This window comes from Rhinichthys klamathensis, unplaced genomic scaffold, assembly GCF_029890125.1.
Source record: "Rhinichthys klamathensis goyatoka isolate OS25496 unplaced genomic scaffold, OSU_Roscu_1.1 h1tg000060l_1, whole genome shotgun sequence".
NCBI classification, from domain to species: Eukaryota; Metazoa; Chordata; class Actinopteri; order Cypriniformes; family Leuciscidae; genus Rhinichthys; species Rhinichthys klamathensis.
The window spans coordinates 279,783-300,109 of NW_026606605.1; the positions used below are offsets into that span (position 1 = coordinate 279,783).

The window sequence follows — 20,327 nt, forward strand, 5'->3', positions numbered from 1 at the left end:
AAGAAGTTTCTGTAAAAAAAAAAAGATCTCATATTTTCAAATTTAATTTCCATGGCCTTATGGGATAGCAAAGTGTCCACTGGTTCACACTTCAAATACCTAAAAGTTGCAGTACGTTAACCAGGTAGCGTAAGTGTTGACGGTCAGTAGTAAACTTAATAACCACACAAAAATACCATTAAAATCATTGCGAATATTGCTTAGTTTTATATCGCCAGCAAAATCGTCTTAAATCTACTGTGAATATTCAATACATCACTCACTATTTAATATCTCACTACCTATTTCATTTTATATTAAGTGTGGATTCCAATAACAGGCTAGGGTTGACTCATTTATGTGTGTGTGTGTGTGTGTGTGTGTGTGCTTTGTGTTCACAGCAGAGTCTAGTCTGCGGGACAGCGAGGATCAATTCGGCCGGACCCCTCTGATGTATTGTGTTCTGGCTGACCGCTTGGACTGTGCAGAGGTGCTGCTTAAGGCCGGCGCAGCCGTCAACAAGACTGACCACAGTCAGAGGACTGCACTGCACCTCGCAGCACAGAAGGTGACACACACACACACACACACACACACACACACACACACACACACACACAGCCGTCTGTCTCTGAGCTGACCCTGTTTCTGATAGAGACTTACAAAAGGTTGGTGTTGCTAGGGTTTACTGCCCTCTAGTGTTTGTGATGTTGACACATTTCTCCCTGAGATTTAAATATGAGAGCGCCTGTATGTGTTATGGTATTTTGACTTAGTAAACAGGATGGTTTGAATGAGACAAGAGGATTGGATATGAGAGCAGAGCAGAGTGGAGAGGAAAGGAGAAGAGTGTGAGGAGAGGAATACAGGGAGGGACTGGATTGATGGGTAACACTCTGACATCTAGATCAATAAGAGCTGTAGCTCAGGGATTAACAGTCTAATTGGGCTGGGAATAGAGACTGAGAACCCTGACACACACACACGAGGGCTCTCCCTGGAATGTTTTACACAGGAGCTAAGGAGGCCTGGGAGGATACTTGATGAGAGGGGAGGGCCATTCGCACTCAGACACATTCAGACCCTTTAGATGGATAAGCAGCCTTCTCTATATCCCAAACGCAGCCCAATAATAAAGCACTGGGTTTTTTTTTTACTCCATTTAGATATTTTGCAGGCTTTGGATGATTTATCATTTTAAAATGCTGATAAAATATCTGCTTATATAATAATTCAGTCAAATGACTTAAAGTAAAAAAGAAAAACTTAAAAGACTTAAAAGAAAAAAATGTAGATCGGGGACTTGATTGTATTCAGTTTTCAGTTGTAAATTGAAAGGGAGCAGATCTGAATGCAAACTTGCAGTGGATTGTAATAAATGAGGCAGGGTTGAAGCGGACTAAATGATGGGAGAAGTCGGGCATACGTCCGGACAGAGAAGTCAGTCGTTTCACCAGAAGATAGAGTTGCGATATTTTGATGAAAAATTAGGTCTACAAATTTGTTAAAAAATGAAACGAATGCCTTGATGTTCACAAAAAGAACAATAACATGCATTTAGAAAGTAGTTGGGGTGCATTTTTGAAGGTGAAATATGTGATTTCTAGAGACACTAAATGAAATTGCAGAAATAATGAATATTTTCAATCAGGGTTTTTTTCCCCTCACAAATACTCCCCGTCTGCCATTGGAAGGACAAAAAGATGTTGCTGTGTCAGGCTGGTTGGGTTGTTTTAGGCACCCCGCAGTTTTTTCCTTTTTTTTTTGTTACACTTCCGGGGGAAATCAACTTACAAATACCTTTGGATATTAAGTACAGTCATCAGTGTCACGTGATCCTTCAGAAATCATTCTAATCAACGATAATCATGATTATCGTTGTGCTGTTTAAATATTTTGTGAAATGTTTTTTTAGGACTTGGCTTACATATTGCTGTCTTTGTTAGGATATCCCAGATAACAGAAAGGTCATAGAACAAATTATAAACTTCAACTTTGAAGCATATGGTTTCACATTTTGCACAGGAAACATCCAAAAGAGGAGTACATCTAACTGAACTGAAATCATAATTCTAGAAGATAGTATTTTTGGGCCTTGACAGAAGCCAGACATAAACTTGCAACATCCACATGAACACCACAGTTCAACATACCATTGCATGGGCACCATCAGCAGCACCATAGCAAAACACAAAAATTCTTCATTAGGGTGTTGTGATCCTCCAATCATTACAAACAGACGAAATATTTCTGCAATTAATGTTAAAAGTTGTTGATTTGATTGTATTTTTGCATGTGCACATGCTTTTCAGGGCAACGTGCGTTTCATGAAACTCTTACTGTCACGCCATGCCGATTGGCGTTTGAAGGATCTGGAGGAAATGACTCCATTACACCTGGCAACCCGTCACTCGAGCTCCAAACCTCTGTCTCTGCTCCTCAAGCACATGGCACCTGGTGAGGTGGACACACAGGACAGGAATAAGGTACCGAACGATACACACAGATACAGACACTACACATGCTCACTCACACACTCAGCGGCTCATATATAGATGGCTTGGGTGGGGATCAGGGGTGAACGTGAGGTTAGGTGGTGTGTGTATGTATGCGTGTGTGTTTGTGGTTGCATATATGCCGTAAAGCAGCAGGGGGTCTGTGCACCCTCTGATGTTTCTCTGGAGGATATGAGCTCTGTTTAAATTGTCTAATAAAATATATTTTCTCAGAGCTGCTGCGAGAGCTTGCCAGGCGCCTACAAGGCTCAGGATCTCATCGCAATGTTAACCTTATGTGTGTGTGTGGACTGACGGTCACACTCGCTGCATGCCAAAGACGTCTTCCACGAATCACAGAGGCCAACCCAAATTCACAACAAAGACGATATGTATGGATTCCACCTCAGAATAAAAAATATAGCAAATTGTGAGATATAAAATAACAAATAAATTCCCATTGTGTGATAAAATAAATAAAATTGCAATTACAAGAAACAAAGTCACATTTACAAGAAATAGTTGCAATTATGAGAAATAAAGTTTGGGGTTGGTAAGATTTGTTTATGTTTTTGAAAGTCTCTTACGCTCATTAAGGTTGCAAAAAAACAAACAGTAAAAACAGTAATATTGTGAAATATTAATACAATTTGAAATAACTGTTTTCTAAGGTAATATATTTTAAAGAGTAATTTAGTCCTGTGATGGCAAAGCTGAATTTTTTTAACAGCCTTTACTTCAGTCTTCAGTGTCACATGATCCTTCAAGAATTATTCTAAATTATATATTTGGTCAACATTTCTTCTTATTTTCAGTGTTGAAAACAGTTGTGCTGTTTAATAGTTTTTGGGAAACCTTGATACATTTTTTCAGGATTATTTGATGTATAGAAAGTTTAAAAAAACAGCATTGATTTAGAAATATTTTCTAACATTATAAATGTTTTTACAGTCAATGAAAAAAAATCGAAAAAAATAAGAAATAAAGTTGCAATTGAGATATAAAGTCACAATTATGAGATATAAAGTGAAACACGCAGAAACAGACATTCATAGATATGTGCCGTACGGGTTCAATGAAACTGGAAAGAGTTTCTTTACTGGTTGGCACTGCTGTTGTACTTTACTGAAATATTTGTACTCTATGAGCTATAATACTGGTAATAATAATAGCTATAGTACTAGGATTAGCAAACACAGACTAGATTAAGAAGATATATGCTGGTCACCATAGAGCAAAAGGAGAGGTTGGAGAGATGCTTATATGCGCCCCGTGCTTTCCTGGGAAACACTGCTATCAACTGCTCCAGATTACCAGACCACATGCAGCTTTATTCACTTTGGCTCCAATTACTGTAAACATTCACCCCAGTTTACTTTCCGATGATCTACGCACATACAGCGACTCTTTAGATACGCCGTCATTTAAAATCTCATTCCACAGACAAACTGCTCAAAGCTACCAGGGTTATTAAGGCTCCTGTTTTAAATCATTATTCTCTCTGTGTTTGTGTGTGTGTATGGTTGTGATTACGCTAGCATGAGTGTGTGCGCGTGTGGACACTGTGGTTGTATCAGTGCTCCCATTGAGTCACATAAGGGAGTTTTGTTTGCAGGCCTTTATCCGTCTGTTGGTTTTGTAATAATTTGATAAGCAGAATCATGATTTCTCGTGATGAGGCTTGTTCTGTGGCCAGATGCAAAAAATAGCTCATCTAGTGCGTCTTCAGTCTTCACTTTCCACATTGGCTGTTTGTAAGTTGCTGAGGAAACTTTATGTGATGGATGAAGAGAGAAGGGCATGTGTGCTTTTGAGGTAACCTTTTTCAAAAAGTTTTAAATCAAACTTGACCAAGGATGTCCTGCTGTTTAAGCTTGTGAAGAAGCTGGAGACCAGCATCTATTTAAAATGTAACCATTTAGCAGACAATTCATCCAAAGTCAAGTACTTACAAATGAGGAAAAGCTCAAACTATTTATCAGAATTTACCAAAAATATTAGTAATACTGACAATAATGAATTTTGACCTCTGACTACCAGGGGCCAGAGTCTCAAGCTGAGAGGGCCAAACTGGCCTGACACACACAAAAAAATGGTATTTGTAAAGCTACAACTGATATATATATATATATATATATATATATACACACTCACCTAAAGGATTATTAGGAACACCATACTAATACTGTGTTTGACCCCCTTTCGCCTTCAGAACTGCCTTAATTCTACGTGGCATTGATTCAACAAGGTGCTGTAAGCATTCTTTAGAAATGTTGGCCCATATTGATAGGATAGCATCTTGCAGTTGATGGAGATTTGTGGGATGCACATCCAGGGCAGGAAGCTCCCGTTCCACCACATCCCAAAGATGCTCTATTGGACTGAGATCTGGTGACTGTGGGGGCCATTTTAGTACAGTGAACTCATTGTCATGTTCAAGAAACCAATTTGAAATGATTCGAGCTTTGTGACATGGTGCATTATCCTGCTGGAAGTAGCCATCAGAGGATGGGTACATGGTGGCCATAAAGGGATGGACATAGTCAGAAACAATACTCAGGTAGGCCGTGGCATTTAAACGATGCCCAATTGGCACTAAGGGGCCTAAAGTGTGCCAAGAAAACATCCCCCACACCATTACACCACCACCACCAGCCTGCACAGTGGTAACAACAAGGCATGATGGATCCATGTTCTCATTCTGTTTACGCCAAATTCTGACTCTACCATCTGAATGTCTCAACAGAAATCGAGACTCATCAGACCAGGCAAAATTTTCTTCAACTGTCCAATTTTGGTGAGCTCTTGCAAATTGTAGCCTCTTTTTCCTATTTGTAGTGGAGATGAGTGGTACCCGGTGGGGTCTTCTGCTGTTGTAGCCCATCCACCTCAAGGTTGTGCGTGTTGTGGCTTCACAAATGCTTTGCTGCATACCTCGGTTGTAACGAGTGGTTATTTCAGTCAAAGTTGCTCTTCTATCAGCTTGAATCAGTCGGCCCATTCTCCTCTGACCTCTAGCATCAACAAGGGATTTTCGCCCACAGGACTGCCGCATACTGGATGTTTTTCCCTTTTCACACTATTCTTTGTAAACCCTAGAAATGGTTGTGCGTGAAAATCTCAGTAACTGAGCAGATTGTGAAATACTCAGACCGGCACGTCTGGCACCAACAACCATGCCACGCTCAAAATTGCTTAAATCACCTTTCCCATTCTGACATTCAGTTTGGAGTTCAGGAGATTGTCTTGACCAGGACCACACCCCTAAATGCATTGAAGCAACTGCCATGTGATTGGTTGATTAGATAATTGCATTAATGAAAAATTGAACAGGTGTTCCTAATAATCCTTTAGGTGAGTGTGTATATATATATATATATATATATATATATATATATAGTCATGAACAACCAGACAAGGTTAGATCCAAACGCAGCGTGAGTTTATTCACAGGGTAGTCAGACAGGCAAGGGTCACAGACAGCAAACACAGCATAGGAGACAAGGCAATACTCAGGATCAGAAACCAGGCGAGATGACAGAGGCAGGCGGCAAACGAGACGGAATCCGGGAAACAGGCAATGGGTCAAATACACAGACAGGAACAGACTAGACTAGGAAAACTAGGAAACGCTCGGAGATGTACACAACAGTGAAACAAGACTTAGCCATGAGTGAAAGTGAGAGTGGGGTATAAATGAGTGTGGAGCTGCGTGTGGAACTAGATGCAGGTGTGAGAGTGATCAGTGGAAACAGGTGTGAGTAATCAGTCCAGGGTGTGTGCGTGAACAGTCCAAGGGAAGGCAGTGCAGAGGTGGAGCGCCCTCTCGTGACACTCGAGGGCAATCCAGCCGAACCTCATCACATATATATAGACAAACAGTGATTTAATGTGTGCAGCTGAGATGCTGCTGTAACTCAAACCTTGAACAAAGTTTTGTCAAGCACTTGACAATTCACATTTGCAAAATATAAAATTGGAATTATTAGAAAGTATAATTTTAAATTTGTAATGTGTACTTTTAAATGTAATTTTTTTTAATGTTAGTTTAAATTAATGCAAATTTAAATTTGACTCTACTTAAAGTTGAAATTAAAATTGTACATTTTAAAGTTGTTTTAACCCAAATATTCAATAATAGAACACAGAAGGAAAGAGGTATGTAGAACAGAATATTTAGAATGACGTACAAGTTCAGAAAGTGCACTTTTTAAGAATGTCACAGTTGCTACTTGAAATCTGCTTTTCCCCCAGATTAATACAATTCAAAACCATACATTGTAACTTTAGGTTCAATAAAATGTAACATTTACATGTAATTGAATTTAAACTTTATGCTTTATAACTTTAAATTAAAATGTAAAATTTAAACTTATAAGTACCACTTTAAATGGGACCTATTATGCCCCTTTTCACAGTATGTAATATAAGTCTCTGGTGTCCCCAGAATGTGTCTGTGAATTTTCAGCTCAAAATACCTCACAGATAATTTATTATAGCTTGTCAAATTTGCCCCTATTTGGGTGTGAGTAAAAACGTATTTTTGTGTGTGTCCCTTTAAATGCAAATGAGCTGCTGCTCCACACCCCCTTTCCAGAAGAGGGCGGAGCCTTTACAGCTCGTGCTTCCTCTGGCAACAAAACTCTCCGGTTACTATCGTAACCTCGGTTCCCTGAGAGGCGGGAACGAGACATTACGTCGTGACGTATATGGGAACTCCTCCCCTTCTCCACTTTTGCTGAAATCTTATGGGCTAACGCCAGCTGGAGAAACTGGCCAATTGACCTGAAGCATGCAAATACTGCCATACCGTGGGCAGTATAAATTGCATGGGCGCGACAATTACGTCAGAATCATGACTGAACGCGAACACGGCGGCTAACGTAATTTCTCGTTCCCGCCTCTCAGGGAACCGAGGTTACGATAGTTACGAGAGTTCCCTTTCGAGGCGGTTACTTCGACATTACGTCGTGACGTATATGGGAACTGTATAAAATCCCGCCGTGAGAGCAGTGAGATAAGCCCAATGACAGGGTCAAGCTCCACCACCCGTATTGACAGACAGTTCATACAGCCAATAGCCGCGCTGCTAGGAATACACGTATCTGATAGAAACTAGACCAATGGCGTGCCTGCCTACACCTTATCAAAATTTGCATATCCCAAGGCAATGAAATAGTGAAGGCTGCACTGAATCTGAACAGGGCAGACAACACAATAAGTATTGAGTACTAGAGTAAACGCAGTGTTGACGGCATTAGCGGTGACAGCCACATAATAGACATAATACAGAGTTAGCAAAAATGGTAACTACTGCATACATACACATGAATAAACGCTCAACTCACCGAAAGTATTTGTGACGCTACAGAGGGTACGTCCAGCTTGTAAAACCTGGCGAAAGTGTTCTGAGAAGACCAGCCAGCAGCGAGACATAAATCCTGTATAGACATACCTCTAGACCAGGACCACGAAGAGGCGATCACCCTCGTTGAATGAGCCCTGATGTTAAGGGGACAATCCTTCCCCTGGCAATCATAAGCCAAAGTAATAGCGTCCACAATCCAGTGAGCAAGCCTCTGTTTTGAAACACCACGTCCCTTAGTACATCCACCAAAGCACACGAACAGCTGGTCCGACTGACGAAAGGCGGCCGAGCGGTCCATATACATCCGTAAAGCCCTGACAGGTCAAACGGCGCTCTGAACGTTAGCGTCACGCGAGGCTGAAGGCTCAGCAGATAAGGCGGGCAGGGAGACAACCTGCGCTCTGAATGGTGTATTGAGAGACTTCGGAACGTAGCCTGGTCTCGGCCGGAAAGGGACGCTGCAGTCTCCAGGGCCGAAATAGACGCAATCGTCGTTCACTGAGAACGCTTGCAGGTCACCAATGCGCTTCACCGACGCGAGAGCGAGAAGCAAAGCCGTCTTCAGGGAAAGCTCCTTAATCGCGATCGAGGCAAGCAGCTCGAACGGCGGTAAAGATAAAGCCCTCAAAACTAGAGCTAAATCCCACGGCGGCACGGATGGCGGCCGTGAAGGACACAATCTCCTCGCTCCCCTGAGAAACTTGATCACCAGAGCGTGCTTACCGATCGATTGCCCGTCAACTGGGGAATGAAAAGCAGCAATAGCGGCCACATACACCTTTAGCATGGATGGCAAACTCCCGGTCGTTATCCAATCTGTGCTGGAGAAACCGCAGAACATCCGACACGGGACAGCTACCCGGGTCAACACCGATGTCTTGGCACCATTTCATGAACACTCCCCATTTCAGAGCATAGAGGCGCCTGGTAGAAGGCGCGCGCTTCCGTGAGTGTGCTCAGCACCCGTGAGTGCAGGGTGTCCTGCTCATTCAAAGTCCCCGCAGCGGCCACACATGAAGGTTCCACAGCTCGGGGCTGGGGTGCCATATCGTGCCGTTTGCTTGAGACAGCAGCTCCTTCCTGAGGGGGATTTCCCATGGGGGAGCCACCAATAACTCTCTCAGGTCCGCGAACCAGGGCTGATTCGGCCAGTTCGGGGCCACAAGAATCACAAACGCTTTCTCCTCTAATTTTGCACAACACCATAGGCAGAATCTTCACCGGAGGGAACACGTAAAGCCTGGTTCCCGGCCAGCGCGATGTCAGAGCATCCCCCGTCAGAGGGGAGTGGGATAGCGAGAAGAACGCCTGACAGTGCGTGTTCTCGCTCGTAGCGAACAGGTCGACTTCCGCCGACCTGTGGAATTCCCTCAGCGACACGGACCTGCCCGGTCTGAAACGGCGCAGAGTCGAAGATATTGTATCTATGTGCTCTTGAGAGAGGTGGGCTCGCATCTTCATCGAGTTCAAACGTACTCCCAGATACGTTATAGAATGACTCGGTATAAACACGCTTTTCTCCATGTTCACACGCAGTCCCAGCGTATCCAGATGGCGAAGCAGCGTCTCCACGTTACCGATTAGCACATCTCTCGAGTGGGCTAAAATCAGCCAGTCGTCCAGTTAATTCAGGATGCGCATTCCGCTCGATCTGAGGGGAGGAAGCGCCGTGTCTACACACTTCGAGAAGGGGGGGGGGGGCGGAAGCTCACGTCCGTGAAGCTGACGGCGTCGAACTCCTTGTCCTTGGGCGTGGAAGGGCCCACCAGCGGCTCGCTGGTGGCAGTGGGCCCAAACCCCGGTGTTGCTCGAGCCATTTCCCTTCTGGCTCTGAGGGCGCGCACTGGCAGCTCAGCGCAGTGGGCGCACGTGCCATCCATCAAAGCCGCCTCGGCGTGGGCGAGGCCCAAGCAGGCGACAAAACTGATGGGTGCCCGAACAGATCCGGCAAGTAGAAGCCATCGGATGCTGTGAAGAAAGGTAAGAATCTTCTAATTGCACCTTCTACAATGACTAAGAATTCCGTAGGTTGAGTTGTAGCACAACGATTTAAGCATGAAGAAAGAGATTCTGACGTAATTGTCGCGCCCATGCAATTTATAATGCCACGCGGTATGGCAGTATTTGCATGCTTCGCGTCAATTGGCCAGCTTCTCCAGCTGGCGTTAGCCCATAAGATTTCAGCAAAAGTGGAGAAGGGGAGGAGTCACGACAAAATGTCGAAGTTACCGCCTCGAAAGGGAACTGGAGAATGTCATGCAGCCAAAATGTCAGAAATGGTCAGTAGCAGTGTTGTTCCGCCTTATATTTTCGAACTGGAGTTGGACACTGATGAAGAGACTCAGGAAGAGGTAACTTTTAGAATGCAACTGGACGTTTATGAATGGTTAGTGAATACATTTATGTAGTTGTTGTGGAGTTAACTTTATTCAACTCATCGACTAACATGTACAGTCATGTTAATCTAAAAATCTTTCAGAAACAACTTTTGTGCAAATCAAGCATTGAACTGACCCTCGTTTGTGAAGCAGTCCGGTGTAAAATGATTTGCTCAAATACATATCACTTTAAAAACTTTCTCCGGCACATTTCCTTCATAAATGAATTTCAACCACGTTGTTCTCAGGCCCTGTTTACAAGAGAACTCTCGCGGGTGAAAACGTAAAAATATTTAATTAGATGTGCCTTTCGTTTACACGGCGACGGCGTTTTGGGGGCTTAAAAACGCAAAAAAGTGAAACCACCCTCCAGAGTGGAAATCTTAAAAACGCTCCACCGTCGCGTTCCCATCTAAAGGGTAAAAACGCAAAAGTCTGCTAGACAGTTAAGGTTGTACGCAGGCGCGCGGACTTGGTGTTGTTGTGTGGCAGTGCTTCACATTGCCACCTAGCCGCCTGGAGTGCATACTACATCGAATTTCACACACTTTTGCGTCACCATATGCACGCAGATTTCCCACCCATAACGCTCGTCTAAACGCAACGCCACTTTTGCCACCAGTCATGGGCGGGGCTTCAGTAGGGGTAAATCTGGAACCGCTCCTTTGGAGAGACTGTTTATGATTTATGAGGATTATAAAAAAAAGGAGTGTGTTGATTTTTACCATTATAGGCTGTTTGTTTACACTGTGTTCAAACACCTTATAAAAGTGAATTTTGCATAATAGGTCCCCTTTAAGTTGAGTAAAATTCAAAACTAAAAAATTTAAAAATGATTTTATACTTAAATAAATACATATGTTTTCAGATAAGAGTGTAGTACTATCAGCTTTGCTTGACACATTTGACCTTCCAGTTTTCCCCTAAAATCAACATAAATATGTGAAAAAGAAAAATCCACGTATTCGGTCTGGGCCTGGTGGTATTGTGGTTAAAGAACGTCGTGACCCTCAAAGCCCAGAGGGAACTGGCCAACTAGTTTGATGTGATATGATAAAGAACGAATGCCAGCACTCCTTTATTTGTGTTTTTTATTTGTGTTTTTGGAAAAGCCCCATAATGTTATTTTCTTGATTGCAGTTCATTGACAGCTCGGTAGCTGTGATCACATTAAGCCCCAATTTGCTTGAAGGCCATGAAGCAGCTCTGTAACACAAGTGAACAGTAAAACTGGAAATGTAATCTTTGAAATTGAATGTTGTTTGTTCCACAGCAGACAGCGCTGCACTGGAGCGCCTTCTACAATCACCCCGAGCATGTTAAGCTGCTGATCAAGCACGATTCAAACATCGGGATTCCAGACAGCGAGGGCAAGATCCCTCTACACTGGGCGGCACATAACAAACATCCCAATGCCACACGTACGGTCCGCTGTATCCTGGTGAGTCCACACTCATAACATCACTAGTACTCTTCACTCTTAAAGTATACGATTATAGCATCGTTGGTATGTCCCCCATTTGTGTATATTGTAGGAAGCTGCTCCCACCGAGTCTCTGTTGAACTGGCAGGACTATGAGGGACGCACCCCTTTGCACTTTGCAGTGGCTGATGGGAATGAGGCGGTGGTTGAGGTCCTGACTTCATACGAGGGTTGCAGCGTGACAGCCTATGACAATCTGTTCAGGACACCACTGCACTGGGCGGCGCTGCTGGGTACACACATTTACACTCATGCACATGCATAATTTGACTGGTTAAAGTAATTATTTGAAATTTAAATCATTTGCTGTAAGTGTAGATGTTAACACAGGGTTTGTATGTGTTTGTGTAGGTCATGCAAAGATTGTCCACCTCCTGTTGGAGAGGAACAAGTCTGGGATGATCCCATCAGACAGTCAGGGAGCAACACCTCTGCACTATGGAGCTCAGAGCAACAATGCTGTAAGACATTTTTGAGTGTGTAAAATAACATCTAGTTTGATTGGACCATGAATTTTTTGCTTTTCATTTGGCTGAACGTCTATTTAATAGTTTTTTATTCATTCATTCCAATATGCGCAAACAAATATAAATGTTCCTTTATTTGTTTATTTGTTCATTTATTCAATTATTTATTTATACACATACAATAATTCATTTTGTAATATGTATATATACTGTACTTGCCAGATGATTTATTAATAGGATTATTATTAGTCATTTATTTGTTTATTTAATTTATTTGTTTATTCATATATTTACATACAAATATAATTATACTTTTTTAAAATTAGGATTATTATTAGTTTTATTTATTTATTTATTTTTTATACACATACAAATATAATTTGGGATTATTAGTAATGTTTTTGTTTGATGAACATTGGTGTCTTTTGTGAGATTACTGTTATTGCTGCCATTTTATATTAACAATACATAAGCTATTCGAGGCAAACAAATCGCTATAACACATGGCCTTTGCTATCCTATTGTTTTATTTAATTGGTTTTATGTGATTTTACCTATTTATTGTGTTTTCTGTCTGTTAAGGACACAGTTGCAGTGTTCCTGAAACACCACTCTGTGCGCGATGAGCCTGATCTGGAGGGACGAACAGCCTTCATGTGGGCTGCTGGGAAGGGCAGCGATGATGTCATCAAAATTATGCTGGATCTGAAAAAGGACCTGGACATCAACATGACTGACAAATATGGAGGGACAGGTGTGTGAGAGAGTTACACACTCGCAAACACATACACACACTCAGATTGTCATTTTGAACACAATTACCCATTCCTGGCCTAAACTGGTTAGTTTCAGCTCAGATCAGTGATAATTGCATTTTCTTTTCAATCAAGCAATTAACAAGCCATTTCCAATGTATGTACCCCCCATACAGCCTTAACAAGAGTTGACGGTTTGTTCGCTGTCTTCATGTGCTCCTTTTGTGTGTGTGTAGCACTTCATGCGGCCGCTCTCTCAGGGCATGTGTCCACTGTGCGCTTGTTGCTAGAGCAGGGAGCCATGGTGGATCCGCTGGACGTAATGAAACACACGCCTCTGTTTCGTGCTTGTGAGATGGGCCATAGAGATGTCATCCTAACACTAATCAAAGGTTTGTAACAGCATACATTCCCCTTTATCCCCTTTATCCCCCTATTCCCCTTAAATCATTTTACTTTAGACATTTAATAATTTATATGTCGAAAATCTAAAATAAATTAAAAATACAAATACAATTTAAGTATTTTTAAATGTAGTATGTTTATATTTATTTATTTGTTTGTTTATTATTTAGACATATTATGTTCCAAGTAGTGTTAATTTTGTCAGCAATTGTTTAAAATTTAGTCATTTAGTTAATAAGTCTTAGCCTTAGGCCCCGTCCACACTACTGCGTTTTCGTTTAAAAACGGAGACCTTTTGCTACGTTTGCACCTCCCGTCCACACTAAAACGGCAAAAACGGAGACCCAAAACGGAGAAGTTTAGAAACGCTGCCGATCCGTTTTTCGTTTTGATTCTCCGGAGGGCGTTTTAGTGTAGACGGGTCAAAATGGAGGATTTTAGAAACGATGACGTAGTAGAGGCTCACGCTCGGCTCTATGATTGGGTGTCATCAGTCATGGCGTATATCTTTGCTAGCAGCTGTTGTACAAGTAAATTCTGCATTTTACAACGCTATAACTGCCTATATGCGCCGGAGTCAAGCTATTATTCGAGCGATCTGTGACAATTCCCGTGTGCAGCGGCGGCGTTGACCGTACATGGAGCGTCGGTTTGGGGTTAACCCAGAGCATGGTGGGATAATTTTATCAATGAAGTTGTGTTTACACCGGCACACGCATGCCCAGTGTTGGTGAATGGTCACGTGATCCGTGTTTTCAGTCGTTTTAATGTGGCCGGAGATCAATTCTAATACGCAGCTAAAACGCTGGTGTGGACGGAGATCGTATTCGTTTTAATTATCCGTTTTTAAACTAAAACGCAGTAGTGTGGATGGGGCCTTAGTCCTAGTCCTTAAACGTACTTTTTAGTTTTTTATCATATTTAGGCAACCTTGTCCTGTTTATGTTTAGTAAGACTAAGACACAGACTAAATGTCTAGGCATTTTAGTCTAGTTTTAGTCAATGCAAACTTAGTCACAATTTCGTCATGCTGCATAATGGTTAAATTATTTTGCTCAAATTTATAATCACAACAATTGTCATTTGAAAAATGTATTTTTATTTCATCAGAATTATTGCACTTTCACCTATAAGCACAAATCAAGATAATCTCATCTCGTATGCATGGTTATTTGACCTAATCTAGTTTCCTGATTTATTATAGGCTATTTATCATATAAATAAACACACTCTCTACATGATGAAAACTGGTAAAACAAGAAACGCCTCTCAACAATTAAAATTTCAATAATTCCAAATTACATTAATGCTTTTCTATTAAGACAACAGCAAAAAAAGAAAAGAAACAAGAATAGATTATCACACATAGTGCATTTATTCCACAACCACAATCACAAGCAATATAGTTGAGATTTAATATAGTTCATCACTTAAAGCTGCAGTCCGCAGTTTTTCCTCTTTGTCGCCATCTCTGTTCGAAATCTGCAATTGCAGTTATTCGCGGAATTATCAGCTTTACGCGAGTTGTACTTCGACACGACACAGCGCGGATGAACACAATGTTTGAGGAGAGTGTGCAGCTGTCAGTCACCGCACCGATGTGGATACTGTCATTCAGAATCACAGATTATTATTTTTGGAAGTATGACCAACATAAGAATTTTCACCGGAAAATGTCATCTGAACAAGTAAGAAACATCCACTTTTGTTCTGGTTCTGACATTGCAGTAAATCGCACTGATTAAATCTAAAAATCGCTTATCATATCACGCAAAACCGTGCAAATTATACTTTGTTCTCAAATTGTTAATGTTAACAACGTCAGCATTGCGTGACTACATGTAATGTCCTTCCAATACGTATCCTTGTTTTCGCATGGCCCGGTTGCAGTCTCTTTTTTTTCTGTAAGTTAGCCACTCCGAAGTCCGAACGAAGTCTTTTGTATTTTACAGCGGGTGAATCTGTTGTCACTGGTGATTGTCGTTTGAACCTTTCTGGATCCGCCATCAAATTGATAAGTTTAATTATATCAAGTGCTGTGAGAAAAGGCTTTAAATCTCCACCTCCAGCATCCTCACACGCAATATAGCCTATACTAGCCGAAACTCCTTCTTTATGTGTACAGATGTGACGTAATGACGCAAAGACATGCTCGAATCTCCCGCGGAAATCCACCAGTACCACTGGAATTAAAAACATTATTACAAGCTTACCGCTTTGAATCGAGCTACGGCAAGCAGAGAGTTTTGAACACTGGCTGGTTATGTATTTTCTCAAATATGTATTTTGGATAATTTTTAACCCAAAAAAAGCTACGGACTGCAGCTTTACGGTTTGATGGCAGATTTAGTCGTACGCTCACAGCAAACAGCACAAGCGGTGAAGGAGCACAGACTGACTCACTTTAATTTGAGGCAGAATAAACTCTAAACTCCAGCTTGTATGTTTGTCTGTTGCTGAGTTCGGAACCACTTACTAGCACACTATTAATATTTCATAAAGGTAATACGAGTAGTATACTAGTATGTAGTTCTGAATTCAGCATGTGTTTTCAGATAATCCACGCTTTTTCCACAGTGTAGAGAGAACGCATGGCTGTCAGATTGCAAAGATTAAGTAAAACACTGGGCAGAAAATAAATATATTCTTTTAAGAGAAAAGCTCTGATTGGGGTCTTAAAATCTTGACATCTGGCAGCTGCAAGCATGAAAGCTTGTAGAGGCTTGTTAAAAAAAAAAAAAAAAATTTGACCAAAAATGAAGAGAGATTATTCCATGTTGATATAGTCAGATTCATCATTTAACGACGTTTGTGTTGTCTCGTTTTAGTCATGCAAAAAAGGTCGTTGACGAACATTTTTCTTCATAAATTTCGATAACAAAATGAACACTGGTTCCAAGTCTGTCTAAAATAATTAGTTAAATTGTTTTTGCCCACTTTTATCTATTTTATTTTATTTTTTTATTTGATGAACATTGGTGTAATTTATCACATTGATATTATGATTCTGTCTTTATTCCATCATGAGCTGCTTTTGATTCAATGGTCATGTTATTTAAATTTCTAACATAAAAAAATGAATCGCAAGCAACCGCTTTTGTAATTAAACAATTCTATTTTAGACACATGCATCACATTCCTTTCTAGACAGCTTCGTTTATCATAATTGTAGTGTTCTAGTTTTGCCAAGCATCGCTTGAGATGTTTTGAAAACTTCCTGTGGCACTTTGTCGGTGGAAATGTGTCTGACATCTCTGTTGAAAATACACCAGTTCCCAGAGTGCTCATGGTAAATCTGCATCTCGAATATGTTTAGGAGGGGCACGTGTTGATCTGGTAGACATAGACGGTCACTCTGCGCTGCACTGGGCGGCTCTGGGCGGTAATGCAGAGGTATGTGAGGTGCTGATGGAGAACGGGATCAGTCCTAACCTCCAGGACCACGCTGGACGAACTCCCCTGCAGTGTGCGGCATATGCCGGCTACATCAACTGCATGGCCTTGCTCATTCAGCATGATGCAGATCCCAATATCCAGGACAAGGAGGTATGATTGTAAAGCAAGCCCAAAGCCAACACTGAGAACATGTACTGGCCATTACCCATGCGTGGCCTGCTTGAGATATGAAAAAGAGAGAGACTGAAAAATAACAAGAAGTCTGATTTTTGTGTACGTTTATGTGTTAAGGGGAGAACCGCGCTCCACTGGTCCTGTAATAACGGTTATCTGGATGCTGTGAAGCTGCTTTTGGGGTGTGGGACATTCCCCAACCATATGGAGCACACTGAGGAGAGGTAACAAACATTCACACATGCACACAGTTCTTGTGGTGTGGCCTAGTGGTTGCAGATCAGATGTTCTTATTTAAACCATTCAAATGTTTGGGGTTAGTAAGAAATTAATACTTTTATTCAGCAAGGATGCAATAAATGTTTCAAAATTGAGAGAATTCTTTGTAACGCTATAAATGTCTTTACTATTTCAAATAAATAAATGCTGTTCTTTGGAACTTTCTATTCATCAAAGAATCCTGATTTTTATTTTTTTTTTTTTATCATGGTTTCCACAAAAATATTAAGCGTCCGAAATCACAAACTCTCTTGAGTAGGGACTTATTTTGAATAAGTAATTACTTCACGACCACTAAAAAAGTATGTTCTATATAGTTGGAATGTGTTTTTAATGTAATCTGGACATACTACATTTGCCATGTTGCCCTTATAACGTGTCCTATCAGTTACGTCGCTTCACTGTCATTCACAAATCCTCTCCCGTGGCCTCATGGGATAGTAAAATGTCCATCGTAACTTGTACTTCAGTCGGGCATACTTGGAAAACAATATTACTGTGTTTTTACTGTATGTTTGATCAAACAAATGCACCCTTGGTGAGCAAGACTTCTTTCAGAAATAAAATATCTTACTAACCCCAAACTTGCTATATAAATGTTAAATATAATAAAAATTTTTGGGAGTCCGTGGCATCAAAAAGTTTAAAACCCCCTGTGTTATATGACTAGGTACACTCCTCTAGACTATGCCCTGTTGGGGGAGCATCAGGAACTGACCCAGTTTCTATTGGAGCATGGAGCTCTGTCCATCGCCGCCATCCAGGACATCGCCGCCTCATCCATCCAGGCTCTTTACAAAGGCTACAAGGTCCGACGGGCCTTCAAAGAACGCAAGAAGCTCCTCATGAGACATGAACAACTACGCAAGGACGCTGCAAAGTAAGACTCGCGTAAACACATATAGGTTCTTGTGCCTTGAAAAGAAAGAGATAAATGGTGGGGTGCAAATATTCTCTTACCCACAATCCAGTGCTGATTGATGTGGCTAGGCTGATCTGTGGAGCTGACATGAAATGTTTGCATGAATATAATACGTGTTGTTTAATTATGTGTGTTTGCCCTGAACCAGCTCATCTATCTACCTGCCTGCTGAGGAATATGAGCATCAATTTCTTGCTGTCAATAATGGAAATAGATGAGACGATAGAGAGAGAGAGAAAGAGCGCAAGAGAGATTCACTCATTCTCCCGTTGCTTTTCTGTTAATTGGGCAACACTCAGCTGCTCAACAGCTTGACATTTAGAGTCTGTCAGCTCTGTGGATGAATGAATACACACATACACAGATTGGAATATGTTCTTCTCTCTTTTCCAGGCTCTGCATACTCACATTAACATACATCCTCTAAACTTGTTTGCGTAGTCCGACTCTCTAACCGTCTGTCTTTTATCTGTTATCCATCTACTCATTCGTTTTTGTTTCCTGCTATGTAAAGGTGTTCAAAACCATGGAGGGATGTGTAATGCTGTCCTGTTAAACTCAGATATTGACTTGAAAGAGATATTGTACCAACCAATAATCTGAACAAAAAGCAGATGAAAGATTAATAATTGATCTGACTCTAAAAACCTTAAATGAACTTAATGAAAATGGGTTGTACGTACACTGCCGTTCAAAAGATTTTTTGAAGTCTCTTATGCTCACCAAGGCTGCATTTATTTGATCATACAGGAAAAAACGTAATATTGTGAAATATTATTACAATTTAAAATATCAATTTTTTTATTTTAATAGATTTTAAAGTGTAATTCCTATTATTCCTGTGATGGCAAAGCTGAATTTTCAGCATCATTAGTCCAGTCTTTAGTGTCACATGATCCTTCAGAAATCATTCTAATATGCTGATTTGCTGCCTAAGAAACATTTATTTTATTATTATCAATGCTGAAAAAAGTGATGCATTTTTTTCAGGATATTTGATGAACTGAAAGTTCAAAAGAACAGAATTATTATTTGTAATAGAATATTTTTAACAATTTAAAAGTATGACTGTCACTTTTGATGCACTTTAATGCATCCTTGCTGAAGTATTAATTAAAAAATAAATTTAAAAATCTGATCCCAAACTTTTGTACGGTAGTTTAAGTGTATTAGAATATTCGCAATGGCAACCATAACCAGATACTTGACCTAGAACTGACAGCCAGCAGCAAACGGCACAACAAACATTAAACAAATTATCCAGGACAGTCATAATCAACAGGATAAATATGTGTCAAGTCAATAAATGTGTGTTGTGTGTGTTTTTTGTTTCTCTAGGAAGAGGGAGGAGGAACGCAGACGTGAGGCAGAGCAGCAGCTCTCATTGGCTGAGGCGGATCACAAGCAGCGTGTGTCATTGGCTGCAGTCGGAGTGGAAAAACTTTCACTGGATGAAACGGAGCAGAGGTTTAAAGATCCAGCGGTGAAAGGACACAAACACAAAAAGTCCCCCGGTGCTCATAACATTCATTCACAGAGCAGGAGAGAGAAACAACATAGAACTGGTGAGTTTAGTTTATGAATAAAAAGTAAGGAATAACATGCTGACCTTGCTAATGCACATTCATTTGTCAATAAATTTGTATTTTTAAACATTTTATTAAATATATCTGTCTGATAATAAGCGGATACATTTTTTCACGTTATGGCTGCTAACCAATAAACGACCAACAATACAAATCCTGTAATATTTATATAAAATTCATAAAATAAAAAATGGTCTAATTTAATACAAAATATGTTCATCCTCTTGCGAGGGACCTCCATCCTAAAATGTAAAAGGCAGCTATATATTTTCATGTATAAAGACCGAATTTATGCTGAGAAAAATTAGTATTATAAATAAAATATAATATATATGTGTAAAATATTAATTTGAAAGTCTTTAGTTTTTATTACATTAGATTATCTCACTTTTTTCTACTCACTATAATACTGCACGTTTAGGTATATTATTTATTTATTTACTTATTTTATGTATTTTTTAATTGGTTATTTATTTTATTAATAATTTTTTAGATGCTTATGTCATAAAAAAGTACATTCACGTATACTTAATACCTGAGTTCAGCCAGTTGTGTGGAAGAATTAGACCATTTCTGTACATATACTTCAGGTTTATATCTTGATTTATTTATTTACTTTAAGTATCTATATGTATTATTT

The 20,327-nt window shown here is 40.5% G+C and overlaps 1 protein-coding gene across 1 annotated transcript in view; it reads left to right on the plus strand.

The window, feature by feature from the left end:
- invs (inversin) overlaps positions 1-20,327 on the plus strand; it is a 36,636-nt gene that overhangs the window by 9,104 nt on the left and 7,205 nt on the right. Inside the window, exons 4-14 of the mRNA XM_056249461.1 lie at positions 381-547; positions 2,292-2,465; positions 11,494-11,661; positions 11,756-11,936; positions 12,055-12,164; positions 12,753-12,924; positions 13,162-13,317; positions 16,647-16,876; positions 17,018-17,124; positions 17,850-18,059; positions 19,440-19,666. Of these exons, the coding sequence (XP_056105436.1) occupies positions 381-547; positions 2,292-2,465; positions 11,494-11,661; positions 11,756-11,936; positions 12,055-12,164; positions 12,753-12,924; positions 13,162-13,317; positions 16,647-16,876; positions 17,018-17,124; positions 17,850-18,059; positions 19,440-19,666 (1,902 nt within the window). The remainder of the gene's footprint in view (positions 1-380; positions 548-2,291; positions 2,466-11,493; positions 11,662-11,755; positions 11,937-12,054; positions 12,165-12,752; positions 12,925-13,161; positions 13,318-16,646; positions 16,877-17,017; positions 17,125-17,849; positions 18,060-19,439; positions 19,667-20,327) is intronic.